This window comes from Convolutriloba macropyga, chromosome 3, assembly GCF_964194025.1.
Source record: "Convolutriloba macropyga chromosome 3, txConMacr16.3, whole genome shotgun sequence".
Taxonomy (NCBI): Eukaryota; Metazoa; Xenacoelomorpha; order Acoela; family Convolutidae; genus Convolutriloba; species Convolutriloba macropyga.
This window is the reverse complement of record NC_134470.1, coordinates 28,880,437-28,903,537: the sequence shown is the minus strand read 5'-3', so window position 1 is coordinate 28,903,537 and position 23,101 is coordinate 28,880,437. Positions and strand designations below refer to the sequence as shown.

Below are 23,101 nucleotides of genomic sequence, written 5' to 3'. Positions count from 1 at the left end.
CAATCTGCCGGGTATGTTTTTAATTGCTCTCAAAGGAAGTTGATTTTTTGCTTGACAAAGTTTTCGTCTGAGGCTTTTGACTCTTTTCGTTCTCAAAAAACGGCATAAACAGGTAGCGCCCAGCGGGCATTTAGTGCTCTTAGAGGCTTTCAGCTCAAACTGTTTTGGAGACTTAGACTTATGGTGTGAAGGGCGGCTCTTAGAGGTTGAATACGCCTCTACTGTTGACCCGCCTTTTGCCCCCACACCCACCCGCGCTGTTACCCCCACCCCACTGTAGCCAACCCCCCCTCAGTTCATCAGCCCTCGGTGCACCCCCCCCCCCCGTTTCCAGCTCCTGACGAACAACCGCTCGCTAAAAACACGCAAATGTATACTTTTGCACAATTTTTCAAGCTTTTTGAAAATTTTTGACATTTGTTTTTTATTAGCCCTAGGTGTCCAGGAACCTCCTCTAGGTTATAATAATAGTTTACTGCATAGTTTCTAGTGGTAGTGGAACTGTTTCAACATTTTAACATCACGAATTTTAGCATTTTCTTGGCAAAACGTGCAATTATTTTCAAGTTTTTTTGACATTTTTCGTTATTCAGGTCTTTCCAGACCCAGGGGCCAGGTAGCTCCTACGATTTGTTATAATAAATTATTGACAAATGTTTATTGGCCTTGTAGTAGTTTTTCAACTTTTTAATCTCCCAATTTTTAGCTATTTTTTAATAAAACTTGCTTTTTTTCAAGTATTTGAAATTTTTTATCGTTGATTTTATGTTTTGCAGCCTCAAGAGCCAAGGAACCTCCTCTAGGGTTTGAAAATAGGTTGCTGTATATTTCCTAGTTGTAATGGAATATCTTGCAAAAATTTAACATCCGGAGTTTTAGCTTTTTCTTGACAATTTTGACATTTATATTCATTATTCAGGTTTTTTGAGCCTCAAGGGTCAGAAACTCCGTCAATGTTAATAGGTTACTGAAAGTTTTTGTAGGTCATGGATTAATTTTCAATTTTTTTGCAATTTTTTTTATATTGTTGATTTTTTTCGGCACCAGGAGCCCTGGGACCTCCAAGGTTTGATAATAAGCTCCTGCATTGTTTCTAGAGTTTATAGAATGTTGATCACTTTTTTTTGACTCCAGTTTTTGTAATTTTTGGATAAAATTTAAGTTTTTTTCAAAGTTTTGGAAAATTTTTGTAACGTTCAAACTGTATGGATCTCTGAGCCAGTGAAACTATTTCCGGCTTCAAACAGGGATACTGGATAGTCTCTTGAGACAATGAAATGCTTCTTGAACGTTTTTTGCGAAGTCAAAAAATTCTGTTTTTAATTTTACATTTTTCTGTTTTCTGATTTTTTACTAACAAGGCTAGAAAACTAGAAGTTGCGGAGTCGAATCTCATCATGAAAAATATTCCTATCTCTTTCTCTCTCTGTCGGTTGGGATTTCTTTCCTTCTCTTTCTCGTTCACGTTTTAGCTCTCTCTCTCTCTCTCTCTCTCTTCTCTCTCTCTCTCTCTTTGATGATGCTGCACTTCGGCTGCTGTTATGTGGCGTAATGTGATCATCTCTGATCATCATTAACAATGAGTTATAGTAGAAGTGCTTTTATCATAAATGACTTAACAGGCACTTTTTGGGAAATCATTGTTGATTGCTCTCAAAAGCAATTTGTAGCAAATGTATTAATCCTGTTTGTCTCTTCTATGCAATTTTTCTCTTGGCCGATTTTTTGTCTGACCTATTTGACTTTCGTTTTCGGAAACGGGATAAAGAGGTAGCGCCCAGTTTGCGTAAGGTTCTCTTAGAGCCGTTCAGTCCACTAGTCTTCAAGTATGCGATTAACAGAAACTGTTTTGGAGACTTATACTTATGGTGTGAAGGGCAGTTCTAAGAAATTGATCCAACACCCCCACCCACCCACCGCCCCAACATCAGTCACCCCGATCCACTTTTGCAACCCCGCTGCGGTTCACCCCAGCTGCGCTCACCTTGTGCCCCTTCAGTTAATCTAAAGCTAGCCTCACTGAACCGTGGCTGGCTACTGACGAAGCCAACCGCTCGCCGGTCGTTTGAGAGCAATTCGCACGACGTTAGTCGGTTATTTAATTTTCTTTAATTGTTGGGAAATCGGAACTTGTAATGATTTTTTGAGAAAACGTTATCAGATTTTGTTTTCCTCGTTTTAGTAGACTTGCCCATCGGAATAGTCTAACGAAACAATAGACAGTACGTACTGAGTTGTGACATGATTCAAGTTTTACTCCAAGTTAATTATTCGAATCTCCTGGCTATGGGTATAAGATCTGTTCAACAGATTTTCAACGATTTATTGATTTTTGGTGTTAACTTTGAGTCAGTTTCATCAATCCGAAATGGCGCGGAAACGTTAGCTCTTATGTGCGCGGAAACGTTAGCTCGAGTGAAAAAACGTTTTTTGAACAAAGTTGTTTTCTTTATATTGTGGCAATTTTACTGGTCTTTTGTCAAATGGTTTTCAAAATTCATTGAAAGTTTTTTTAAGGTCTAGTTTTTTTGTTTAGTCAGAATTGATATAAAGTGCCGATAAAATATTTTAAACAGAAGATTAACTGCAATTACTCTTGAAAATGGAAATTTGCAAAAATTTTATTTGCTCGATTAAATTTTCTCGAAAAGGTCATATTTTAAGTTAGAGTTTTAAGCGGGTGTGAAAATTTGTAACATCGAGAATTTTTTTCTAATTTTTTTCTTGAAAATAGCCCTCACATTTGTCCACGAGCATTATTTTTTAGTTATCGTGGAAAACGGTAACACGATTTTGTCACTGTTGTCCATTTCCACCTTCATACTTGTCAACGCTATCACTGTTGTCGACAGTTACAATATCTAACAGCAGTGATTGCTAACTTGTCATTTGGAGGAAATGGAAACGTAATTGGTGATGAATGGCTGTCGTCAGCCTCTCAACGGCTATTATTTAGGCGCTCTCCTTTTTGCACTTCAGAGAATTTGAATTGTATTGGTGTCCTGTCATTTTTTAATTGCTCTTGAACGAAGTTCATAGCAATTATTGTAAACGTGTGCGTCTTTTTTAATGCAAAATTTTCGCTTGACAATTTTGACTTTTCGAGTGACTTTTACGCCCTTGACTTTTTGCGTTTCGCGTGATCTAAAATCCTCTCTCAATCACAATTTCAAGCAGCTGAATTCAATTCGGGGCAATTTAATACTAAAAATCAAATGAAAAGTGCGCCGAAACTGGTGCCAGGTTTTACTTTAAATCTTAATAGTGGTAAATGTTAACCTCTAATGTGGTTATTTGAATTTAGGCTCCCCCTCCCTCCCTCTCTCCCCCCCCCCCCCGACTGAAGTTCCTACTAGTCGTTCGAGAGCAATTCTTCCGACGTTTAGTCGGTTATGTTTTAACATTGTTCACATCGGTTTCATCAAAGTAGTTTTTAAAGTGAAGTGAGATAATTGTTTTTAAACAGACTCGGTTTTTGAGAGCGAATTTTCACGTTCGGCAATTTGACTTGTTTTTGCTGGATTTTTTCATTCCCTCTATGAATACTTTTAAAATGCTATACATATGTTCTAATAACGCATATTTGCACTTGTTTAAAACCCTCAAGAGGCATCTGATGGTTTTCAAAAACCCTGACGCTATTTGTCATAAAAAAAGTTTTTTTGGGCGTTTTCCTGTTTTTGTTGTTCTTTTTGCTGTTTTGTTATTTAGTGTCATCAATGATATGTCTCAGTTGCGCTATTGAAGCATGTTTACATTAATTTGCTGATATGAGTAGAAAAATAATAGTTTTAACGAAATTGACTATTTAAGTTGTTCGTTTTTTGTTCTGTCATTTAGTCTCATTGTAGAAGGCTGTGGTTGGCTCTCTCTTGAGTCTCGTTTTGGTCAGTTTAAAGATTTTTTATCAAATACTTTTCACTACTTTGACAACACTGGCTTTCAAAAAATACTCGTTTTTATTTTGTCCTATTTTGTTGTTTTTTGTTGTTCTGTCTCCTAATCTCATTTATTATAATTCTGGTTAAGTTTTTAGTCATATTTGAGTTTAACTTTTTTGTTAGTTTCAAAGCTGCCGGTTTCAACGACTATGACACAAATTTTTTCCAAAATTTTTTGAGATTTTTTGAATTATGACCGTTTTGTATTTGTCCTGTCGGTTAGTCTTATTAAGGATAGGTCTTGGTTACTCTCCAGTTGCATGATTGTATCTATATAATGGTTCAAGTTTGTAGCTATTAACTGAATTGGCTCCGACACCATTGGTTTCGACTATTTTTGAACTTTTGATTGCTAGCTTTTGTTGCGTTTCACCCCAATTGTTTTCATTAAGTTAATATATTCCTTCTATTGATAGATAGTGCATTAGATTTTGAACGTTTCGAGTTTTAGTTGCGTGTGTAATTCCCCATGATGCCACTTGTTTTCAACGACATTCGTAAAAATCGTTTTTGCTAAATGTCGTGTGTTGTCCTTTTTTTTCGTTTGCAGTGGTTTTCTACAAAGTTGCTGTTAGCTTTCAAAACTGTCATTGTGTCAATGTCTTTTGAGGTTGAAGGTCTTGGGAACCATATCTTTGACAGCAGTTTTTTTCTAAGATAAAAACTGAATTTGTTTTCTTTTTTGATCTAGTGTTTTCTCCAAGACGGTTCATTTAAGGAGATTGATATTGTTGTCTTCAGTTGCTTCCGTTCTTTGTATTGTAACTCAGGACTTGTCTTGTTTCTTTTAATTCGCTTACCTTTTGATCGTTTGGTTTTACATAGTTACATAGAGAAATAGATGAATATAGTTGGCAGTTTGTGTTCATAGCATTTTTTTTAATGTTGATGCTGCCTTTTCAAAAAATAAAAGTTGGTCTTTTATTTCAAAAAATAAAAGACGCAATGCTGTGACTACAGTCCAAGTAAAAAGAGCAAACTCAAAGGAAGCTATATAAACCGATAACGCCCGGTCATTAAGGCAGTGCTTTAGGTTATCAAAGTTTAAAGCAAATGCTAGCTGACATTAATCTTGATTGCTTTCAGTTTAGAAGCTGACTTAAGTATAGTTTTAGAATCTAACTGAAACTGCACACTGAGTTAAAACACTTTTTGAAACTTTGGAAAAAATAGATCAGAGAAAGCGAAAATACTTTTGCTGGACTTGTTGTTTTTGCTATCTGTTTTAGGCTTGTCATAATTTTTGATAATTTGGCGCTTAATTGTTATACTAAAAAAGTTGTCAGTCAACGGTGATTTGGCGTGTTTTCTAGAGCAGCCGTGTTGGTGTTCGTGTTAAAGGTAACTTAATTTTTTAGGGCCTCAAGGGGTGAATCGACAGGAAGATGAGATTTCTGGTTTTGAGGATGGTGTAGAGAATGCAATGGTATCTCCATTAGGCATCTCTTCTAACAACCAGGGTGGCGAAAATTCATCTGAGAAGATTCTGCACAATCAATGTACGACAGAGACTCTTGGTAAGTTCGTGACATTGAATATCTCAAACTTCCAATTTATAATGTCGATATTTGAAATCGTTCAGAGGTTGTGCTAAGCTAGCGATAAAGTTGTCAAATTGTCTTCTTATTAATAGCCGCGTCAGCAATTCCAGGCGGCTATTATTGCGCTCCTAATTTTTTTACTTCATCCGACAGATTTTTGTTTCGTCTTACCGTGGCGTTATTTCTGAATTTAGGTCAATTGCGTGACTTACCTCACTAAAAAATGATTTCTGAACTCTTATGGAACTTTTAAGTGGTGCCAAACTTTTTTGTTCTAATTCTTGAGTATTAGTTTTTGATTTCGGACATCAATTTTGAGAAATCTTTTTTAGGGTTTTTTCCTGTTAGACCGTATGTGTCATAAAATTGACAGTACGTATCTAACCCAAAAAATCTAGTGGTCTACTAAAGGACTTTTCGTCAATCTGCCGATCTTGTTTCTTTAGTTGTTTCAATTCGTGGAAGGCCACAAGCGTCTATCGCGGCTATTTTCCGGCAATCTGCCGGCTATGTTTATTATTTCTGTTCTAAACGATTATGGAGTAATTAATTTCTCTCAAATGAGAAGCAATTATTGTAAACGTGTCTGTCTTTTTATTACGACCCGAAGAGGAGTATAGGTATTCTGCAGGTTTTTTTAGCGAGAGCAGGTTTGTTCCTAGCTTTAATTTTGACTTCTTTCGTTTCGATTTTTTATCTCTGTTTTTGATTGCTTTAAGAGTAGCTTTGTTTGTAATGTATAGTAATTAATAACTGCTGATAATATTCAAGGTGAAGAGGTCATTTTGAGATTTTTTGAGAAATAAGACACTCCTACTTATCTAAACTACAGACCCCCCTCCTACCCGCCCCTGAACTGAAAAATTGTGTCTTCAGTTTCTAAAACACTTTATATTGTGTTTTATTGGGCTACTTTTTAATTGCTCTCAAACAAAGTTCGTAGCAATTATATTAGTCCTGTTGGTATTTTTATGTCATTTTTTGCTTGACCGATTTTTTATCTGACCCAGAGTGCTTTAAGTTCTCTTAGAGCTTTTCAGCTCAATAGTCTTCAATTGTACGATTCACAGAAACTGTTTCTCTTGTCTTCTTTGATGTTCTGACTAAGAAATACTAATACTTGCGAGGTCTTGCTGTTGTCTAGTCAATATTCTGCTGAGCTATGTTCATGCGTTCTTATTCTTAATTTTGCCGGCTTAACAATTTTTGCTGGTAGCGGAGATGAAGGATATCTAACAAGTCATCAGCAATGACAGTGTGTTACAATCAATCGTCGGGCTATTAATGAGTAAGCGAACGAATGATTTGATATTAGTTTTTTCGAACATTTCTTTTCTGTGCGGGGAAGTTTGTAAGTTTGATCGAAATGAAATCTTTTTTCTTGTGTTCTTCAGATTTTTTGAGAGGATTTAATTCATCATTGTTCATATCCCGGTTACTGTTGTGTTCAGAATTGTTTAAATTTCGAGAAACTATTTCAACAAAAAGCTAAGATTTGAATGGATAAAGAAATAGACAATAGCAGAAATGTTCCATTATTAGATAGATGGGTATTTTTGTATAAAGAAACAACAATTCATTTTGTGAAATCATTTTTAGTTCTGATGACGTGAGTAAAATAAATTATCATTTTGAGCTTATCAAACGTTTTCTTTTTCGAAATGCTATTGCCTATGATATTTCAATTTTTCCACTCATTGCGCCCCTTTCAATCATACAACATAAATTTCATCAATTGAATGCCGCTATTAACTCCATCAGAAACGGAATTCCTTTGCATTCTTCAGTCGTGATAGATTGGATGATATGAAAACAAAGAGATTTTTGTGTATGTAATTTGTGCATTATTCAAATGGGACGCTTTCTTAATTGCCTAATAATGACCTTACATTGTTAGCTGAATGTGGGACCTGTATATATGTGTATGTGTCGACATCCTTATTTTTGTGCACACTTTAAGCGGAATTTCCTTTTCCTATTATAAGATTTTTGGGAACCGTCTTGTGATTGGCTGAATCATTGTCCAATCACTTTTCAGTTTTATAGGAGGTAAACATATAAAAGATTATAAATGTGCCTCTTTACTTTGTATTCTAGATAATTACTTCCGAGAAAACAAATATAAACCCTCCATAATTTTGGATTTCAGTGTATTCATTACGTCAGATAGTTTGTCATTTATGGTGAGTTTGCCCACCTCCTGTGACTATTGAATTTTGGTCAACAATTAGCGTTGGCCCGGTTAGGCTTGTCTTAGGAGGTTCCTTGATTTTCGAATTCCGTGCAAAAATTCAAACAAGCCCTATTAGTTCTTCAAACTATATCTTAACATTCTATTGTTTTTAAATAAGGCCTTTTTATGTTAGCGATTTTTAAGCAAGATTTGACAATGTGTCATGGTCTTGATTGAGATGATTATTGTGATATTGGATTATTTTTGTGGCAGGTTTAGATATCAACTTCTCATCTCAGAGCAATGACAGCACAGCGTTCAGCTTTAGTCTAACAGAGGAAACCACAGATATATTAGCTGATTCGGGACAACAAGTAGTGCGCGAGCAGACCAAGTTGTATTCCGCTGCTGCTGGAATTAGGCCACAGTTACAAGGTGAGAAAAGAAAGGGTATCCAGGAGACAACAGACGAGGCAGAAAGGCTCATCAGTGCTAACTCGCACATTGCCTCTCTATTACAGACTGGCGATCACGATCACGGACGTGAAGGTTCGTTCTAGTTACAGTTTGCAACTCGTCTCTTAATTGCATCATTTCCTGATCTATTTGCCCTCTCTCCATCCGTGTCATTTCTGACCGACAGTTGCTATTTTAAGGCATAAACTTGCGGGGGTAGAACAGACCCTGATTTATAAATGCCAACGGTTAGTTAAACATTTTAGCAAGAAGATCAACCTAAAGTAATTATGAACTGGATTCTCAATATTGTATTAACCCAAAACCTCAAATATCTGGCCGTTGCAGTGTGTAATTAAATTCAAAATGCCAAGAAAAGGAGTTCTATTGGTATTATAATAGCCTTAAAATATTCAACACCGACCTGTAATTCATTATATTATAATGTACATCGAATAGCTTCGTTTTGTTGTAATTTAGTATGTATTGTCTCCTGTGTTTTAGTAAGCTCTGGAGCCGAAGAAAGGTTTAACTCCCCGAGTAGTTTGAACAGTCGCCACAGCTCCATTTCGTCCAATTTTTCCAATCCGCCCTCTCACAACCAGAACAACCCTAACATCACTGCCAGCAGCACCCCCTCCCCGAATCACCTGAACAACACCCCTGGCAACCAACACCACCCTCACTCTCACAACCCTCATCATCATAATCATCAGCATATTGGCGCCAACTTTAGACCGAATAGTAGTAATAGTAGTACCCTATCAACTATATCTCCGGAACTGAATTGTGCCAATCAACAATCTATCCCACTGCAGCAACAACAGCTGCGCATTCTTCAGGGACAAAACCTCATCACAGAGTCTGAATCTCACCAGGTCAAACAGCAGCATCTGCAGAAGAAGCGCCGAAGGAAATCTCCTACTTCGTTGGGATCGGACACCGAACTCAACCAGAGCCAACTTCTTCAGGTATCTGATCAACTTAGCGAGCCTTGTCGGGAATCATCAGACGGAAGCAGTAGTGACAACAATAACCGTAGTCCAACTGTTGTCGTGCCTGCCGCGGACGAAAGAGAATCAGGCGACAAAAACATGGACTATATTGCATTTCAGACAGCAACCGGAGTAGATCCAACAGCCGCTGCTCTAGTTTCGGGAATGACGACTCATTATGGAATTGCTGCCGCTCCACCTACGACTACGACAATTCTGGACGCTAACGGAATGCCAGTTGGAATTGCAGTGTCTGGAATGGGATTGGACCACAGATCCACGGGCACCGGAAATTGTGGCTCAACCGGTACCTCGTCTACAGCTGTGGAGCCAGAAGAAAGTTGTCCAGTTTGTGGGGACAAAGTCTCTGGCTATCACTACGGCCTCATGACATGCGAGAGCTGCAAGGGTGAGTGAACTGAATTCAACTTCTGTTACATAAATGTGTTAAGTATATGTCTATCATGTGAAGTAAATAATGTTGATTCTTCCATGTTAAATGTTTTTATATGTTGCTAATCATTGGCTGTTTTTAGGGTTCTTCAAGCGGACAGTGCAGAACAACAAGATCTATCAGTGCATAGAGAACAAAGAGTGCAGAATAGACAAGAGTCAGCGCAAGAGATGTCCCTACTGCAGGTTCCAAAAGTGTCTCCAAGTTGGAATGAAACTCGAAGGTAAAACACAGACCACGTGATATGTCCTATCCCTCTTTTCGCCTCAAACCTGCTTTTTTGTGACCAAATTTGAGGAAACGCCAAGAGATTTTGAGAATAATTTTTCAATCAGATTGCTTTTGGTGTTATTATAAGTGTCTATATAAGTGTCTATATCAGAAATTAGTTTCCGATTTTCCCGATGAAAGCCCGTCTCCCTTCCTTCTTATGATATCCGATAGAGCCATTTAGAAGAGCTTATCCTAAATTAAACGTAAATCTCTTAAGATTACATTTTTCGGTTTCATCATTTTCGAAACAACTACTGCTGGTTAGTCGTACAGAAGAGGTAAGTTGGTCTGATTTTACAATTTATAGCTTTTGCTTCAACTCCACGGATTATACAGTATTCTTTAGAAGAGCAACTCAAAAGTACGCAAAATATCTGTGTACACCGTTCAGCTGCTTAAAATTTATGAAATTCACTGATAATAGTTCAAAGTACTCGTAAATTTATTCGCTTGCGAACTAAATGTAAAGAGCCAGCTCGCCTTCTTGTATCCTTATGTTTTTATAATTACAGCTTTTCAATACCGGTTGGTCATTCCTAACGAATAATTGAAATTTCCTTAGAAACCAGTTAGATAACTGTTGCCTTTAAACTTCCAAGGCGAATAAGAATAGCCAATATTTTTAACTGATGACACCAAACAGTTGACCTTTGAATAAAGCTGAAAATTGTAAAATTCAGGTGGTTTCTGTATTTTTGGAATTGATGCATTTGCTTGATAGTCAAATCTTGTATTTTGTTATAAAATGTGTACTTGTATGCTGAATGCATCTCAGATGTAAATCCTGTTATATCTCTTTGCTATTGAGTTTCCAATTTTTCACCATTCCTTCACATGAACGGAATCTCAAATGTTTACTTTTGTAACTTATCAAAAGATTTGCTTCGCTGTGGCTATGGAGGAGGGCTCAAGTTTTGAGATCGGTAATAAATTACTCTTGAACGAAGTTTGAAGCCATCATTGTGGTCATATGTTTATAGCTGCGAAGCTGTAAGCTGAGCGAAGCTATATTGCGATGCTCTTGGTTTTTTACAATTCAAAGAATTTGAATTGTATTGGGGCGCTGTCTTTTTTTTAAGATCTGTTCACACATTTTCATGATTTTTGAAGTCAAATTGGAGTGGTGATTTTGGTCACGCCGAAACAGGAAATGGAGCGAAAAAGCGAGTGGTTTTGCGGCGTGATTTTTTTCGCTCTAATTTTAAAGTAGAGTGAGAAAACGGTGTTTGAACAAAAATTCGGTTTCTCGGTAGTGGTTTTTTGTTCACATGCGGCAATTTCACACTGATTTTTACTATTTTTTCGATTTTTTGGATCGGATTTTTTTCTAAATAGTTTTCCCAATCCATTCACAGCTCATTCTAGGCCTAGTTTTTCGTTTGAATTAAATTTTCATTTCTCGCTAGTGGTTTTTTTTTTAAAATGGTTTTCTCAATTCACTCATAGTCCATTCTAGGTCTTGTTTGTCTGTTTAGTCAATGAAAATTCTTTGAATTGTACGTCACGACTTGTCCTGCTATGTTTTTTTGTTTCGTCGTCTGACGCTCTTTCGTTTTACATTTGTTCACACAGCAAAGCTGAAAAAGTCAAATTTTCCTCTCACTAACGGCATTTGCGCGCGTGACGTCATTTCTCACTCGCTTTAGCAAAAGTTTTTAGGTTATTTGCGTGATTAGATTTTGATCATACGTGACTTACCTCACTCAATAAAATGACTTTTGCACTTTAAAACTTAAGTTTAATTTGAATTTGTTTAAGGTCAAAGGAACTCATATGTGCAGTAAAGGTCATTAATAGGATGCTTCTGCGGAATAAATTTTAACAAGCTTTATTAATTTATCGGTGAAAGATTTTTTACCTAGTTTTTTGAGCGGCGTCGATTTTTTTATCAATCTAGATCTGTATCTGTTTCTATCTCTATTATATGGCAGGCAGGTCTATTCTTTCGCAGCTATTCCGGCAATCTGCCGGCTATGTTTTTTCTGGCCGTTTTGCTTGGCCGTTTTTGTTCTAGAGGGTTGTTTCGCTCGCTTGGCTGATTTGACTTTTAGTCAAAAGAGACGAGATAAACTGGTAAACTGATAAACTTTCCAGCCAAAACTTTCAACAACCCCGATCAAAGGCAATCTCGCCTGTTCTTCGAGCGAAAACCGTTTGACGGTGTTCAACTTTTTCTACTATTTTGTTCACCTTGTTAACTGAGTGATACATAATCCATTGAGGTAGCCTGTAAAATAGGCATAATAGAAAAAGACGCAATATGTCAGTAACGCTTGTGATTAAATCAATCACATCGTTGTTCTCTTTAAGCATTTATGTTTAGTCCTGTAGTCCCGTAAGAACTCGACCCCAAGTGAAAAACTTTTGTGCTTCGCGTGGAGATAAGCCATTTTAAATCTTTGTGATCTGTTTCAATAGTTGGATCCAAATTGTCAGTACAGGATTTTTAAAGCCTGCCTACTCTATTTCGTTCTCAATCGATGCTCTCTTGCGATAATGATCCATCATTTATTAAATACACCAAGTAGCAGTGATTCGGTATTTTGTTCTTTTTAAAGTTTGAGGCCTCCCACAAAGAATCTCGCTCACATTCGATTAGGCTTTGAAAGCCCGCAACATTGTTTAATAGCCACAATTCGATAGCTGAGGCTATTATTGGGCTTCCCTTGGTTTTTTGAGAATTCAAAGAATATGAGTTATAAGAATTTGAGCTGGGTTTTTTGTTCACATGCGACACTTTGACATTGATTTGTACTGTTTTTTTAATAGCCGCACATCGATAGCTGGGGCTATTATTGGCCTTCTCTTGGTTTTTTATCGCGATTTTTGTTACGACCATATGACGTCACAACCACTTCAAATCTGCTTTTTGTTCATTCGTTCATGCAATTTCAACTGAAGTGCGTGCGTGACGTCATTTTTTGTTCTTATTAGAGCGAGTTTTTTTTTGTTCATTCGCGTGATTAAATTTTTGGCCACACGACTTACCTCACTCTCAAAAATGACTTCCTCACTTTGAAATTGACTTTTATTTACTTTAATTCAAAGAGATAAGGTCAAGTGGGTGTGTGTCGCTAATTGAAAGTTTTTTGAGAGCAGCTAATAGAGGCAGCAAAAACTTACACACATTTTTAATCAAAATATAACATATCAGCCTTCAATGAAAAGACGAATTTTTTCGGTTCTACGAAGCTATTGCGGCTATTTTCTGGCAATCTGCCAGCTATGTTTAATTTTTGATCTGATTTTTTTCTAAATGGTTTTCACAATCCATTCACAGTCCACTCTTGATCTGGTTTTTGTTTATTCAATGAAAATTTTTTGAATTGTGCCAGGATCTGTCCTTCTATGTTTATTATTTCGTCATGATTTTTGTTGCACCCATATAAAGTCACAATCACTTCAAATCTGCTTTTTGTTTATTCGGTCATTCAATTTCATTTGAATTACGTGCGTTACGTCAGTTTTAACTTTAGTGAAGCCAGTTTTTTTTGTTCATTTGCGTTATGAAGTTTTTGGTCAGACGTGACTTACCACACACCACTTTAGTTCTTCAATCTGAAATTGACTTTTCTTTACTTAAATTCAAAGAGATAAGGTCAAGTGAGTGCGTGTCATTCTTATTGAAAGGTATTAGTTGGCAGCTATTAAAAGCAATAATCAGTTAAACAGATTCTTAATCAAAATTTAACATCTCAGCGTTTAATAAAAAAAAGTAAAGTTTATTTTTGGTCTGTTTCTCATACTATCTTTTTGAGACTGTAGATCTTTTTGATTTTAAGCAGTCATCCGGCTATATGTTAAGTTCAACAACTCAAAAATTGACTTTGTATCCGTGCTCTAGTTATTTTGACAAATATTTTTGTGGTTTCCGTTTTTGATTGTTTTTTTTTACCGCGTGATTTACCTCGCTAAAACTTGATTTCTGCTATTAGAGTTCAATGCGAATTCGGAAACAAAAACCACGCGAACTAAAAGAGCGTAATTTTTTTAAGCCCTACGAACGATAAACGCCATAAATTTCTAGGTGTTAGTTGTTAGATATAATGCACGTTTTTCTGAAAATTGGTCGGCCTTGACGGAGATTTTATCGGCAGGATAATATCTTAATATTGCAATTTTAACTAAACATCTCATGATTATCTATAAAAACACAATTTACACTTTAGATAACTGTTGCCTTTAAACTTCCAAGGCGAATAAGAATAGCCAATATTTTTAACTGATGACACCAAACAGTTGACCTTTGAATAAAGCTGAAAATTGTAAAATTCAGGTGGTTTCTGTATTTTTGGAATTGATGCATTTGCTTGATAGTCAAATCTTGTATTTTGTTATAAAATGTGTACTTGTATGCTGAATGCATCTCAGATGTAAATCCTGTTATATCTCTTTGCTATTGAGTTTCCAATTTTTCACCATTCCTTCACATGAACGGAATCTCAAATGTTTACTTTTGTAACTTATCAAAAGATTTGCTTCGCTGTGGCTATGGAGGAGGGCTCAAGTTTTGAGATCGGTAATAAATTACTCTTGAACGAAGTTTGAAGCCATCATTGTGGTCATATGTTTATAGCTGCGAAGCTGTAAGCTGAGCGAAGCTATATTGCGATGCTCTTGGTTTTTTACAATTCAAAGAATTTGAATTGTATTGGGGCGCTGTCTTTTTTTTAAGATCTGTTCACACATTTTCATGATTTTTGAAGTCAAATTGGAGTGGTGATTTTGGTCACGCCGAAACAGGAAATGGAGCGAAAAAGCGAGTGGTTTTGCGGCGTGATTTTTTTCGCTCTAATTTTAAAGTAGAGTGAGAAAACGGTGTTTGAACAAAAATTCGGTTTCTCGGTAGTGGTTTTTTGTTCACATGCGGCAATTTCACACTGATTTTTACTATTTTTTCGATTTTTTGGATCGGATTTTTTTCTAAATAGTTTTCCCAATCCATTCACAGCTCATTCTAGGCCTAGTTTTTCGTTTGAATTAAATTTTCATTTCTCGCTAGTGGTTTTTTTTTTAAAATGGTTTTCTCAATTCACTCATAGTCCATTCTAGGTCTTGTTTGTCTGTTTAGTCAATGAAAATTCTTTGAAGTTTTTGGTCAGACGTGACTTACCACACACCACTTTAGTTCTTCAATCTGAAATTGACTTTTCTTTACTTAAATTCAAAGAGATAAGGTCAAGTGAGTGCGTGTCATTCTTATTGAAAGGTATTAGTTGGCAGCTATTAAAAGCAATAATCAGTTAAACAGATTCTTAATCAAAATTTAACATCTCAGCGTTTAATAAAAAAAAGTAAAGTTTATTTTTGGTCTGTTTCTCATACTATCTTTTTGAGACTGTAGATCTTTTTGATTTTAAGCAGTCATCCGGCTATATGTTAAGTTCAACAACTCAAAAATTGACTTTGTATCCGTGCTCTAGTTATTTTGACAAATATTTTTGTGGTTTCCGTTTTTGATTGTTTTTTTTTACCGCGTGATTTACCTCGCTAAAACTTGATTTCTGCTATTAGAGTTCAATGCGAATTCGGAAACAAAAACCACGCGAACTAAAAGAGCGTAATTTTTTTAAGCCCTACGAACGATAAACGCCATAAATTTCTAGGTGTTAGTTGTTAGATATAATGCACGTTTTTCTGAAAATTGGTCGGCCTTGACGGAGATTTTATCGGCAGGATAATATCTTAATATTGCAATTTTAACTAAACATCTCATGATTATCTATAAAAACACAATTTATTAATGTTCAACGATAAAACGGTTTAAATGACTGTAATTTGCCTGTGACGTCCTTTGATAAACTTGATATAACTTTTCAAGAGAACTGCGTCACTGGCCTGTTGCAGCCATTAGAACTGATTTGTGATGAATTTTCAGATAACACAATGCAATTTCATAAAAGTAAACCAAATTTCGTAAAACTATTAGAAATAATTATCTTTGCAGTTGCTGTTGAACTATCTGAGTTTGTACATTGTATCGCATTCCTTTTTGTTAAAGTTGTTAAAGCATCAGATGGATTCGTTACAGTCGAATCAAGAGATTCTGATATTGATTAGAAAATTAAATTTTCTGGGATTTTCAATATGGGAACCCGTGTGTTAGGCGCTTGCTTATTTAATTTTAATTAACTATAAGATATGCATTTTTGCTATGCGCTAGAATTCATATAATTATCTATTTTTCTTGGCATTTTAAATGAAAGACGATGAAGAGCTAGTTGCATTATGTCCTTTTTCTAAATGAAATTTTTAGCGAGACATATTACGTAACACTTGCTACGGTTTGTTGCTAATTGTTTGATGACGTTTTTAAGAGTATCGAATATCATGCTATGCATTACTTGTTCCTGGATTCTTTTCATACTCGTGCTTTGTTTTGTTTCTGCTCACTGATATATTTCCCCAGCGTCCATTTAGACAAAAACAAAAGTAGGAAAATTGATCTGATAAATTAGAAGAGGGGAGATAATCAAGTGAGAGAGATGAAGTAGGTGTTGGTATTATAGTTATAACATTAGTTATTAATTTGGAGTGAGAAATTAAAGTAGCTGCTAAAAGTGCTAAGCTCTACCCCTTTATTCAAATTACTCCCCGCATTAACTCCCCTGTTATAACCAAAAGTTATCATCTTGTAAGATAACTAAGACATGGGATTAGCTCAGACTTGTTGTCGGTTTAATCAGCGGTGAAAAAATTAAAAGAAACCGTTTTCCTATAAAGTAGTTATTTTCACAGTGATCAGCGTAAATAAAATGATAGAACAGTGCCGAGTAGAGGCTTTAGCAAAGAAGCATTAGAGCTAAAATTTGAAGTAGATCGTTAAAATTATTGAATTTGGGCTCAAATGTTTGTCTGTTGATAAATTTTAGAGCGGTAGAACTAGTTAGACTGCCGAGTTTCAGATAAGCATGGGTTATCAGAAAAATTTTAACTTTACCCTAAGCAAAAATTTTAATTATACCCTAAATAAAAACTTGAACTATGGAAAAGACTTGGAGAAAATCAGTAACAATTTTCTCTTACAGTGGAAATATTCGTCTACATTTTATCATTTTCTTGCGTAAACAAACATGGAAAGTTTTGAGCTGAAAAAATTGACTGGTTGCCGAAAAGAATGTTGCTCATAACGGGCTTTAAAAATACTCAAACTTGCTGCCTTTTTGTCGAACTTTTTTTCGTTATTTGATCTCTGCCAAAGCGGGGATAGTAATTCAGTCTATTTTCGCTTTAACTTTCGATTTTGGCAGTGAGTTGTTTTTATTGAAATAAAATAAATTGATGAGAAGTTGTTGGGTATTGGACTGACTTGCTTGTAGTACATGAAGTGTAGTGTTGTTCTGTATTGATATACAGACAGATAACTGATACTTGATGAGAGTACAATTGCTCTGCCTATCACAGGGATATCTGACAAGTGTCCTCTTTGCAGTCAATAAACACAATTGATTGATTGTAATTGCCTAGACATAACACAACACACGATATTCTACCTGAGCTAGTACTTGTACTACTGCAGCTAACCGTTTATTGAGATGTACAGGTACTTAGGATACAGAAAGGGAGGGTAGGGGGTTAGAGGGAAGACTTCAAAAGAATGACATGTTGAGTGTAGTAGAATGCTAATTCACGTCTGAGCTCACGCTGATATTTCGCACCTTTGCTGACGTGAGACGCAATTATTAATTTGGGATAAAGAACCTGAAAATCACAGTTAGAGATTTTAAAAAATGGGAGGTTATTTAAAATTACCCCCTTTCTTGATTGGTCCAGCCGCTCGTATTTCCTGGAACGTTTATTTAAATATTTTCAACAGTACGCTTAATTTTTTCACTGTGCTAAGACTTGGCTCAATATCCGGCTTCTATTTGCCAATATTTGTTGATTTTTTATCAGCCATGTTATTTTTCATATTTTTTTGGAAATTGACTTTGCTAGGCTAAGTCTGTTTTTGACTCGGGGCTATTTGTTAATTCATAATTTTGCCGTGAGCCAAACTTTAATGTTGAATTGAGCGTAGATTGTGTTTATGCTTATAGCGATAGAATATGAATAATATGAATAAATGAGAAGCTGCCTGTGTGGCCTGTGTTTGTATTGAGTACTTGCAGTCCATGGATCACAAAGTGGATAGGATAGAAAGATGGGCGGGTGATCTTGAGGTGTCCAAACAGTGACACTCGCATCTCTTCAAGACCCTCTAATTAATCCCCAGCATTGACTTGTCGCTTTGTTACAATCCCGACCAAATCATACAATCACTCACAACACGCATACTCTAAAACAGCAATCAATTTTACTCCTCAATAAGTTAAGAAGACTACTCGCTTGTGTTCTGGCGTATCATGGACGTCACATGGAAACTGAAAAAGAAATGTTTAGCCTTTGCTTCCCGATTCAAGTAGCCGTTTTTTTCATAGGTGGTATTAATTACATATTATCTTGTGTCTAGTTGTTCTCGAGCAAAGTTCGAAGCCTTTAGTGTAGTCATTTGTCTCTTTATGCAAAATTATTGTGTGACTGTTTTTGTTCTAGAATGTTTTTTGGCTCGCTTGATTTAGTTGATTTTTAGTCGAATGAAGCGGGATAAACTGGTAAAGCCCGAAGACACTAAATCTCTCAATAGCTATTAGAGCCCTTTTAGCCTCTAAGTGTGACTCACGAAGCTTACGATTAAGCCGAAAATGCCGTGAAGGGCATTTTTGAATTTTGGTAGAATAGACTCCTCCCCATTTTTTTGCATCACGCCATTCGTTAGGAGCTGTGCGTTACTTGGTTGTTAAATTTTATTGCTCATATACAAGTGGCTGAATCCGCTCTTGTTCTGATTTCAGTTACGTGGTTTCTAATAGTTTCAACAATTTAATTGAGACAACTAATAAATTTAGAAGTCTGTATTGGTCTCGGTCTGACAATTACTGTACAAACTGTCTGTAACTTTGAGTTTTCTTTTTTTTATTATTTCAAAAAAAGCCAGGTGTTACTTTTTCGTTTTAAATATTTCAGTTTGTATTGGTGCCAATTAGGATTGGTTTTGGCTGAGAAGAGAATTGAAATAGTGTTCATTGGCTTTTGAAAGGCATTTTTGAGGCACAACTAATTTTTGGCATTACCCTCCTCTCTTAAGGTTATGTATTTTGTTCCGGCAGTGAAAAGTTCTTAATGAATGCCGCAACAAGTCGTAAATGCTCTCGAACAGCAATGCAAAATGTTTGCTTGACAGATTTGACTCTTCAGTTGGGCTGATGGTGGCAATTTGTTATTTTTTTCAACGCATTCTCAACGTCAAAAGTAAGTTAGCAATTTTACGAAGTAAAGTTTCAGTTTTTTTGCGCAACATTACTCTGATTCGCAATCAAATTTTTGCATGTACAGTTGCACAATTGATCCTCTGCGCTCTTGGCATTGCCTACCTATGCAAATTAGATAATACGGAATGGTAACTCACCAGCTCGCCAATGTAAAATTGACGAACTCCACCCAAGTTTACAAAAACAGAAAGTTATCGCAAAATGTGATGTTTTAACTTTGGCTCAAAAGTGATTGAGTTTCAATTTGCGTTAAACGGTAGAGAGCGAACAGATATGTATAAATTGTGATTTCGGCAGCGTTTATTCGACTCTAAAACCCGGCACACCTTTCGGAGGTTGAAGTTTTTCAGCTCCGCATAAGAAAAGTATAATAAAGGGGCTGAACTTCGTTTTAAAAAAAGGCGAACTTATTCAAACTTAAATTGAGCCACTTAACGAGCAAAATGTTAACATTTGCATTTGTGTGCGTTATTTAGCTCCTTGGCGCATATTATATAATGCCATTTATTCGGATATTAATGTGTTACTTGTTAGCATTGTTAAAAGAGTAAACTTGCTTGTTGTAGCCGTGCGAGCTGATAGAATGCGTGGTGGTAGAAACAAGTTTGGCCCGATGTATAAACGAGACAGAGCTATCAAGCAGCAGCAAAAGGCGATCAGAGCACAGATGATTCAGGTGGCAGCTATGCACCACCATCACCATCATAATCAGCAGCACCACATCACCACCCCTCTCCCTCAGCAGCCACACCCAAACAGTAGCCAGTCTGCAGCGGCGGCTGCTGCCTCCATCCAGATACAAGCCGCCATTGCAGGTAACCAATTAATTTTTATCCAGTTTCCCTCAAGAATTGTTGATGAACTGCTCTTAAACAAAATTACTATCATTTTTTATAGTCTTGTAGGTTGTTTCAAGCGGTAAAAAAATATCGAGGCTACAGTTCACATGTGGCATGTTGACTTTGATTTTTACTGCTTCTTCGATTTTTATCGGGTTTTTTTTCTAATTGCTTTTGCCAATCCATTCATAGCCCATTCTAGGTCTTGTTTTTTGTTTAGTCAATGAAAATTCTTTGAATTGTGCCAGGACTTGTCCTGCTGTTTTTTAATTAGCTTTAACTTTTGAGCACGTTTTTCGTTTTACATAAATCACAATTTTCACGTTTGACTCGTGACTTACCTCACTCACTGTTTGAACTGAATGGATTTCAAATTCTTTCACTTTATGAATTACGCAATGTAGCGAATACGTTCAATGTCAAAAGAGAAGAATCAAAAGAAAGGGGATAGCCCGATTGGTCATTAAGTCATAGTGCATTTGGCTGTCCAAGTCCATTAGAGCAAATGCTGGATGACATTAGTATTAAGATTAATAGCTTTATGTTTAGAAGCTGAATTAAGTATCGTTTTTGAATCTAACTAAAACTGCTTAAAAAATAAGAACACTTTTCTAATTGCTCTCTCAAACGAAGTTTTTTCGCAATTATATTTGTCCTGTCGGTCTTTTTTATGCGATTTTTCGCTTGAACGATTTTTCGGCTAACGCTTGTGACTTTTCGTCCTCAAAAGCGGGGTAAACAGGTAGCGCCCAGCGGGCATTAAGTGCTCTTAAGCTCTGCTTCAGCTCAAACTGTTTTTGGAAACTTATGGTTATGTTGTGAAGGGCGGTTTTTAGAGGTTGAAGACACTCTCACCGTTGCCCCCCCCCCCCCCCCCACTGTTGCCCCAACCCCCTACTGACGAAGAACTGATCGCTAAAAACACTCAATTTTATACTATTTTTTACATTTTTTTCACTCTTTATAAAAATTTTTGTCAGTTTTTGAGTTTTTCAGCCGTAGGTGTCAGGGAACATCCTCTCGGGTTTTATAAAAGGTTACTGGCTAGTTTTTAGTGGTAGTAGAATTGTTTCAACATTTAAACATCATGTGTTTTAGCATTTTTTTGACAAAACGTGCAAATGTTTTCAATTTTTTTTCAGTTATTTTTCATTATTCATCTCTTTCCAGACGCATGCTAGGTTACGCAGGCTAAGTTACTGAAATAAGTTTCTGAAATAAGCTACTGAAAAAAATTACTGGTCATAAGTTTACTTTATGACAAATTTTTTCAAAATTTTTGATAAAACTTGCATTTTTCATGTTTCTTGAAATTTTTTGTAGGTTTTTAGCTTTCTCCAGCCTCAAGAGCCGAGGAATCTTTTCTAGGGTTTGGCAATAGGTTATTGTATAATTTCTAAAGGTAATGGAATGTTTTTCAAGATTTCAACACCACGAATTTTAGCATTTTTTTTTTACAAAACTTTATTTTTTGAAGCGATTTTTTTAAAAGATTTTTTAATATTAATTGTTATTAATCACGTTTTTCAGCCTGTTAGAAAATATCAATTTGGGATTGATAATATGTTACTGGAAAATATTTTTTGGCAATGGATTAGTTTTCAGTTTTTATTATCACAAATTTTAGCAGTTTTTTTAGGCAACTCGCATTTTTTTCAAGTATTTTGAATCTTTTTGAATTTTTTTAGATCATTTTTCCGGCACCAGGGTCCTAGGAACCTCCTCCTCTGTTTGATGATAAGCTTTCGCATAATTTCTAGAGCTAATGGAAAGGTTATCAATGATTTAATGACTCTAGCTTGAGCAATTTTTTGGAAATTAAATTTTCAAATTTTCGGAAAGTTTTTATCATCTAAGTTTATGGATCTTTATGAGCCAGTGAAACTATTTAAAGCTTGAAATAGGGATATTGGATAGTCTTTTGAGACAATGAAATGATTTTGAAGATTTTTGTATCTTAAATTTTAGCAAAATTTTGTTAAAATTTGAGATTGTTTTCAAAATTTTTGAATATTTTTGTCCTTTTCTGAGTTTAACGATCATAAGTGGGCAACGAAGATTTTCAAGTCTTGCAGATGGGTTACAAATGGGTGATAGGTTAAATAAGGATATAGCTTATTATTTTACTGAAGGTAGACATTATAATATTCAAATGATTGTAATGTGTCATAAACCAGCTCAAATAATTAATACAGCAAGAATGAGTTGTGATACTATTTATTTAACAACTTATAATGGACCTGATCTATTTAAAAACTTTAATGAGATATATAAATGTGAATATGACTTTAGTAAAAAATAATTAGTGAGTTAAATAGTAACCATTATAATCGTACAGATGGAATGTCAGATGAACTTCGTTCTGGTATAATTAAATATAATAAGAAGGAAAATAATTTTATTATTATTAATAGTAATAGAACAATGATATATGATTCAAGAGTTGGTTTCTTTGATTTAAAAGCTCTTAGTTCAAAAGATGAATTAGAAAGAGAAGAACTCCAAAGACAAAAAATAGTTTTTGCTGCAAAATCTGGAAGCTTTTTTTAAAATTTTTCAATATTTTGCAAATTTTTAAAATATCACTTTTTTTGTTTGATTTATTTACAAACAAGGCTAGGAAACTGAAAGTTGCAGAGTTGAATCAAGCTAAAGCTAGCTATTAACGAAGCCAACCGCTCACCGGTCGTTTGAGAGCAATTTGGCCTACGTTAGTCGGTTATGTTCTTTTTCTGTTTCACCCCAATGTGCATCAAGCGCTTCAATGATGGCTATTTTGCGGAAATTTGCCGGCTATGTTTTTATAGCTGCGAAGCTGTAAGCTGATTGTAGCTATATTGCGGTGCTCTTGGTTTTTTTTTTTTGTTTCGTCTGACGCTCTTTTTTCGTTTTACATTTGTTCTCACAGCAAAGCTGAAAAAGTCTAATTTTCTTAATGACTTCTTCCTCTCACTAACGGCATTTGCGCGCGTGACGTCATTTCTCACTCGCTTTAGCGAAAGTTTTTAGGTTATTTGCGTGATTAGATTTTGATCATACGTGACTTACCTCACTCAATAAAATGACTTTTGCACTTTAAAACTGAAGTTTAATTTGAATTTGTTTGAGGTCAAAGGAA

At 35.7% G+C, this 23,101-nt stretch overlaps 1 protein-coding gene across 2 annotated transcripts in view; it reads left to right on the top strand.

The window, feature by feature from the left end:
- LOC142336139 (uncharacterized) overlaps window positions 1–23,101 on the top strand; it is a 40,839-nt gene that overhangs the window by 4,509 nt on the left and 13,229 nt on the right. The window contains exons 2-6 of one of the 2 annotated variants that reach the window (XM_075384721.1): window positions 5,300–5,458; window positions 7,935–8,204; window positions 8,616–9,515; window positions 9,643–9,783; window positions 19,711–19,959. In XM_075384721.1, the coding sequence (XP_075240836.1) occupies window positions 5,300–5,458; window positions 7,935–8,204; window positions 8,616–9,515; window positions 9,643–9,783; window positions 19,711–19,959 (1,719 nt within the window). Of the gene's footprint in view, window positions 1–5,299; window positions 5,459–7,928; window positions 8,205–8,615; window positions 9,516–9,642; window positions 9,784–19,710; window positions 19,960–23,101 lie in introns of both variants that reach the window. The other variant, XM_075384720.1, reaches the window with a different exon arrangement.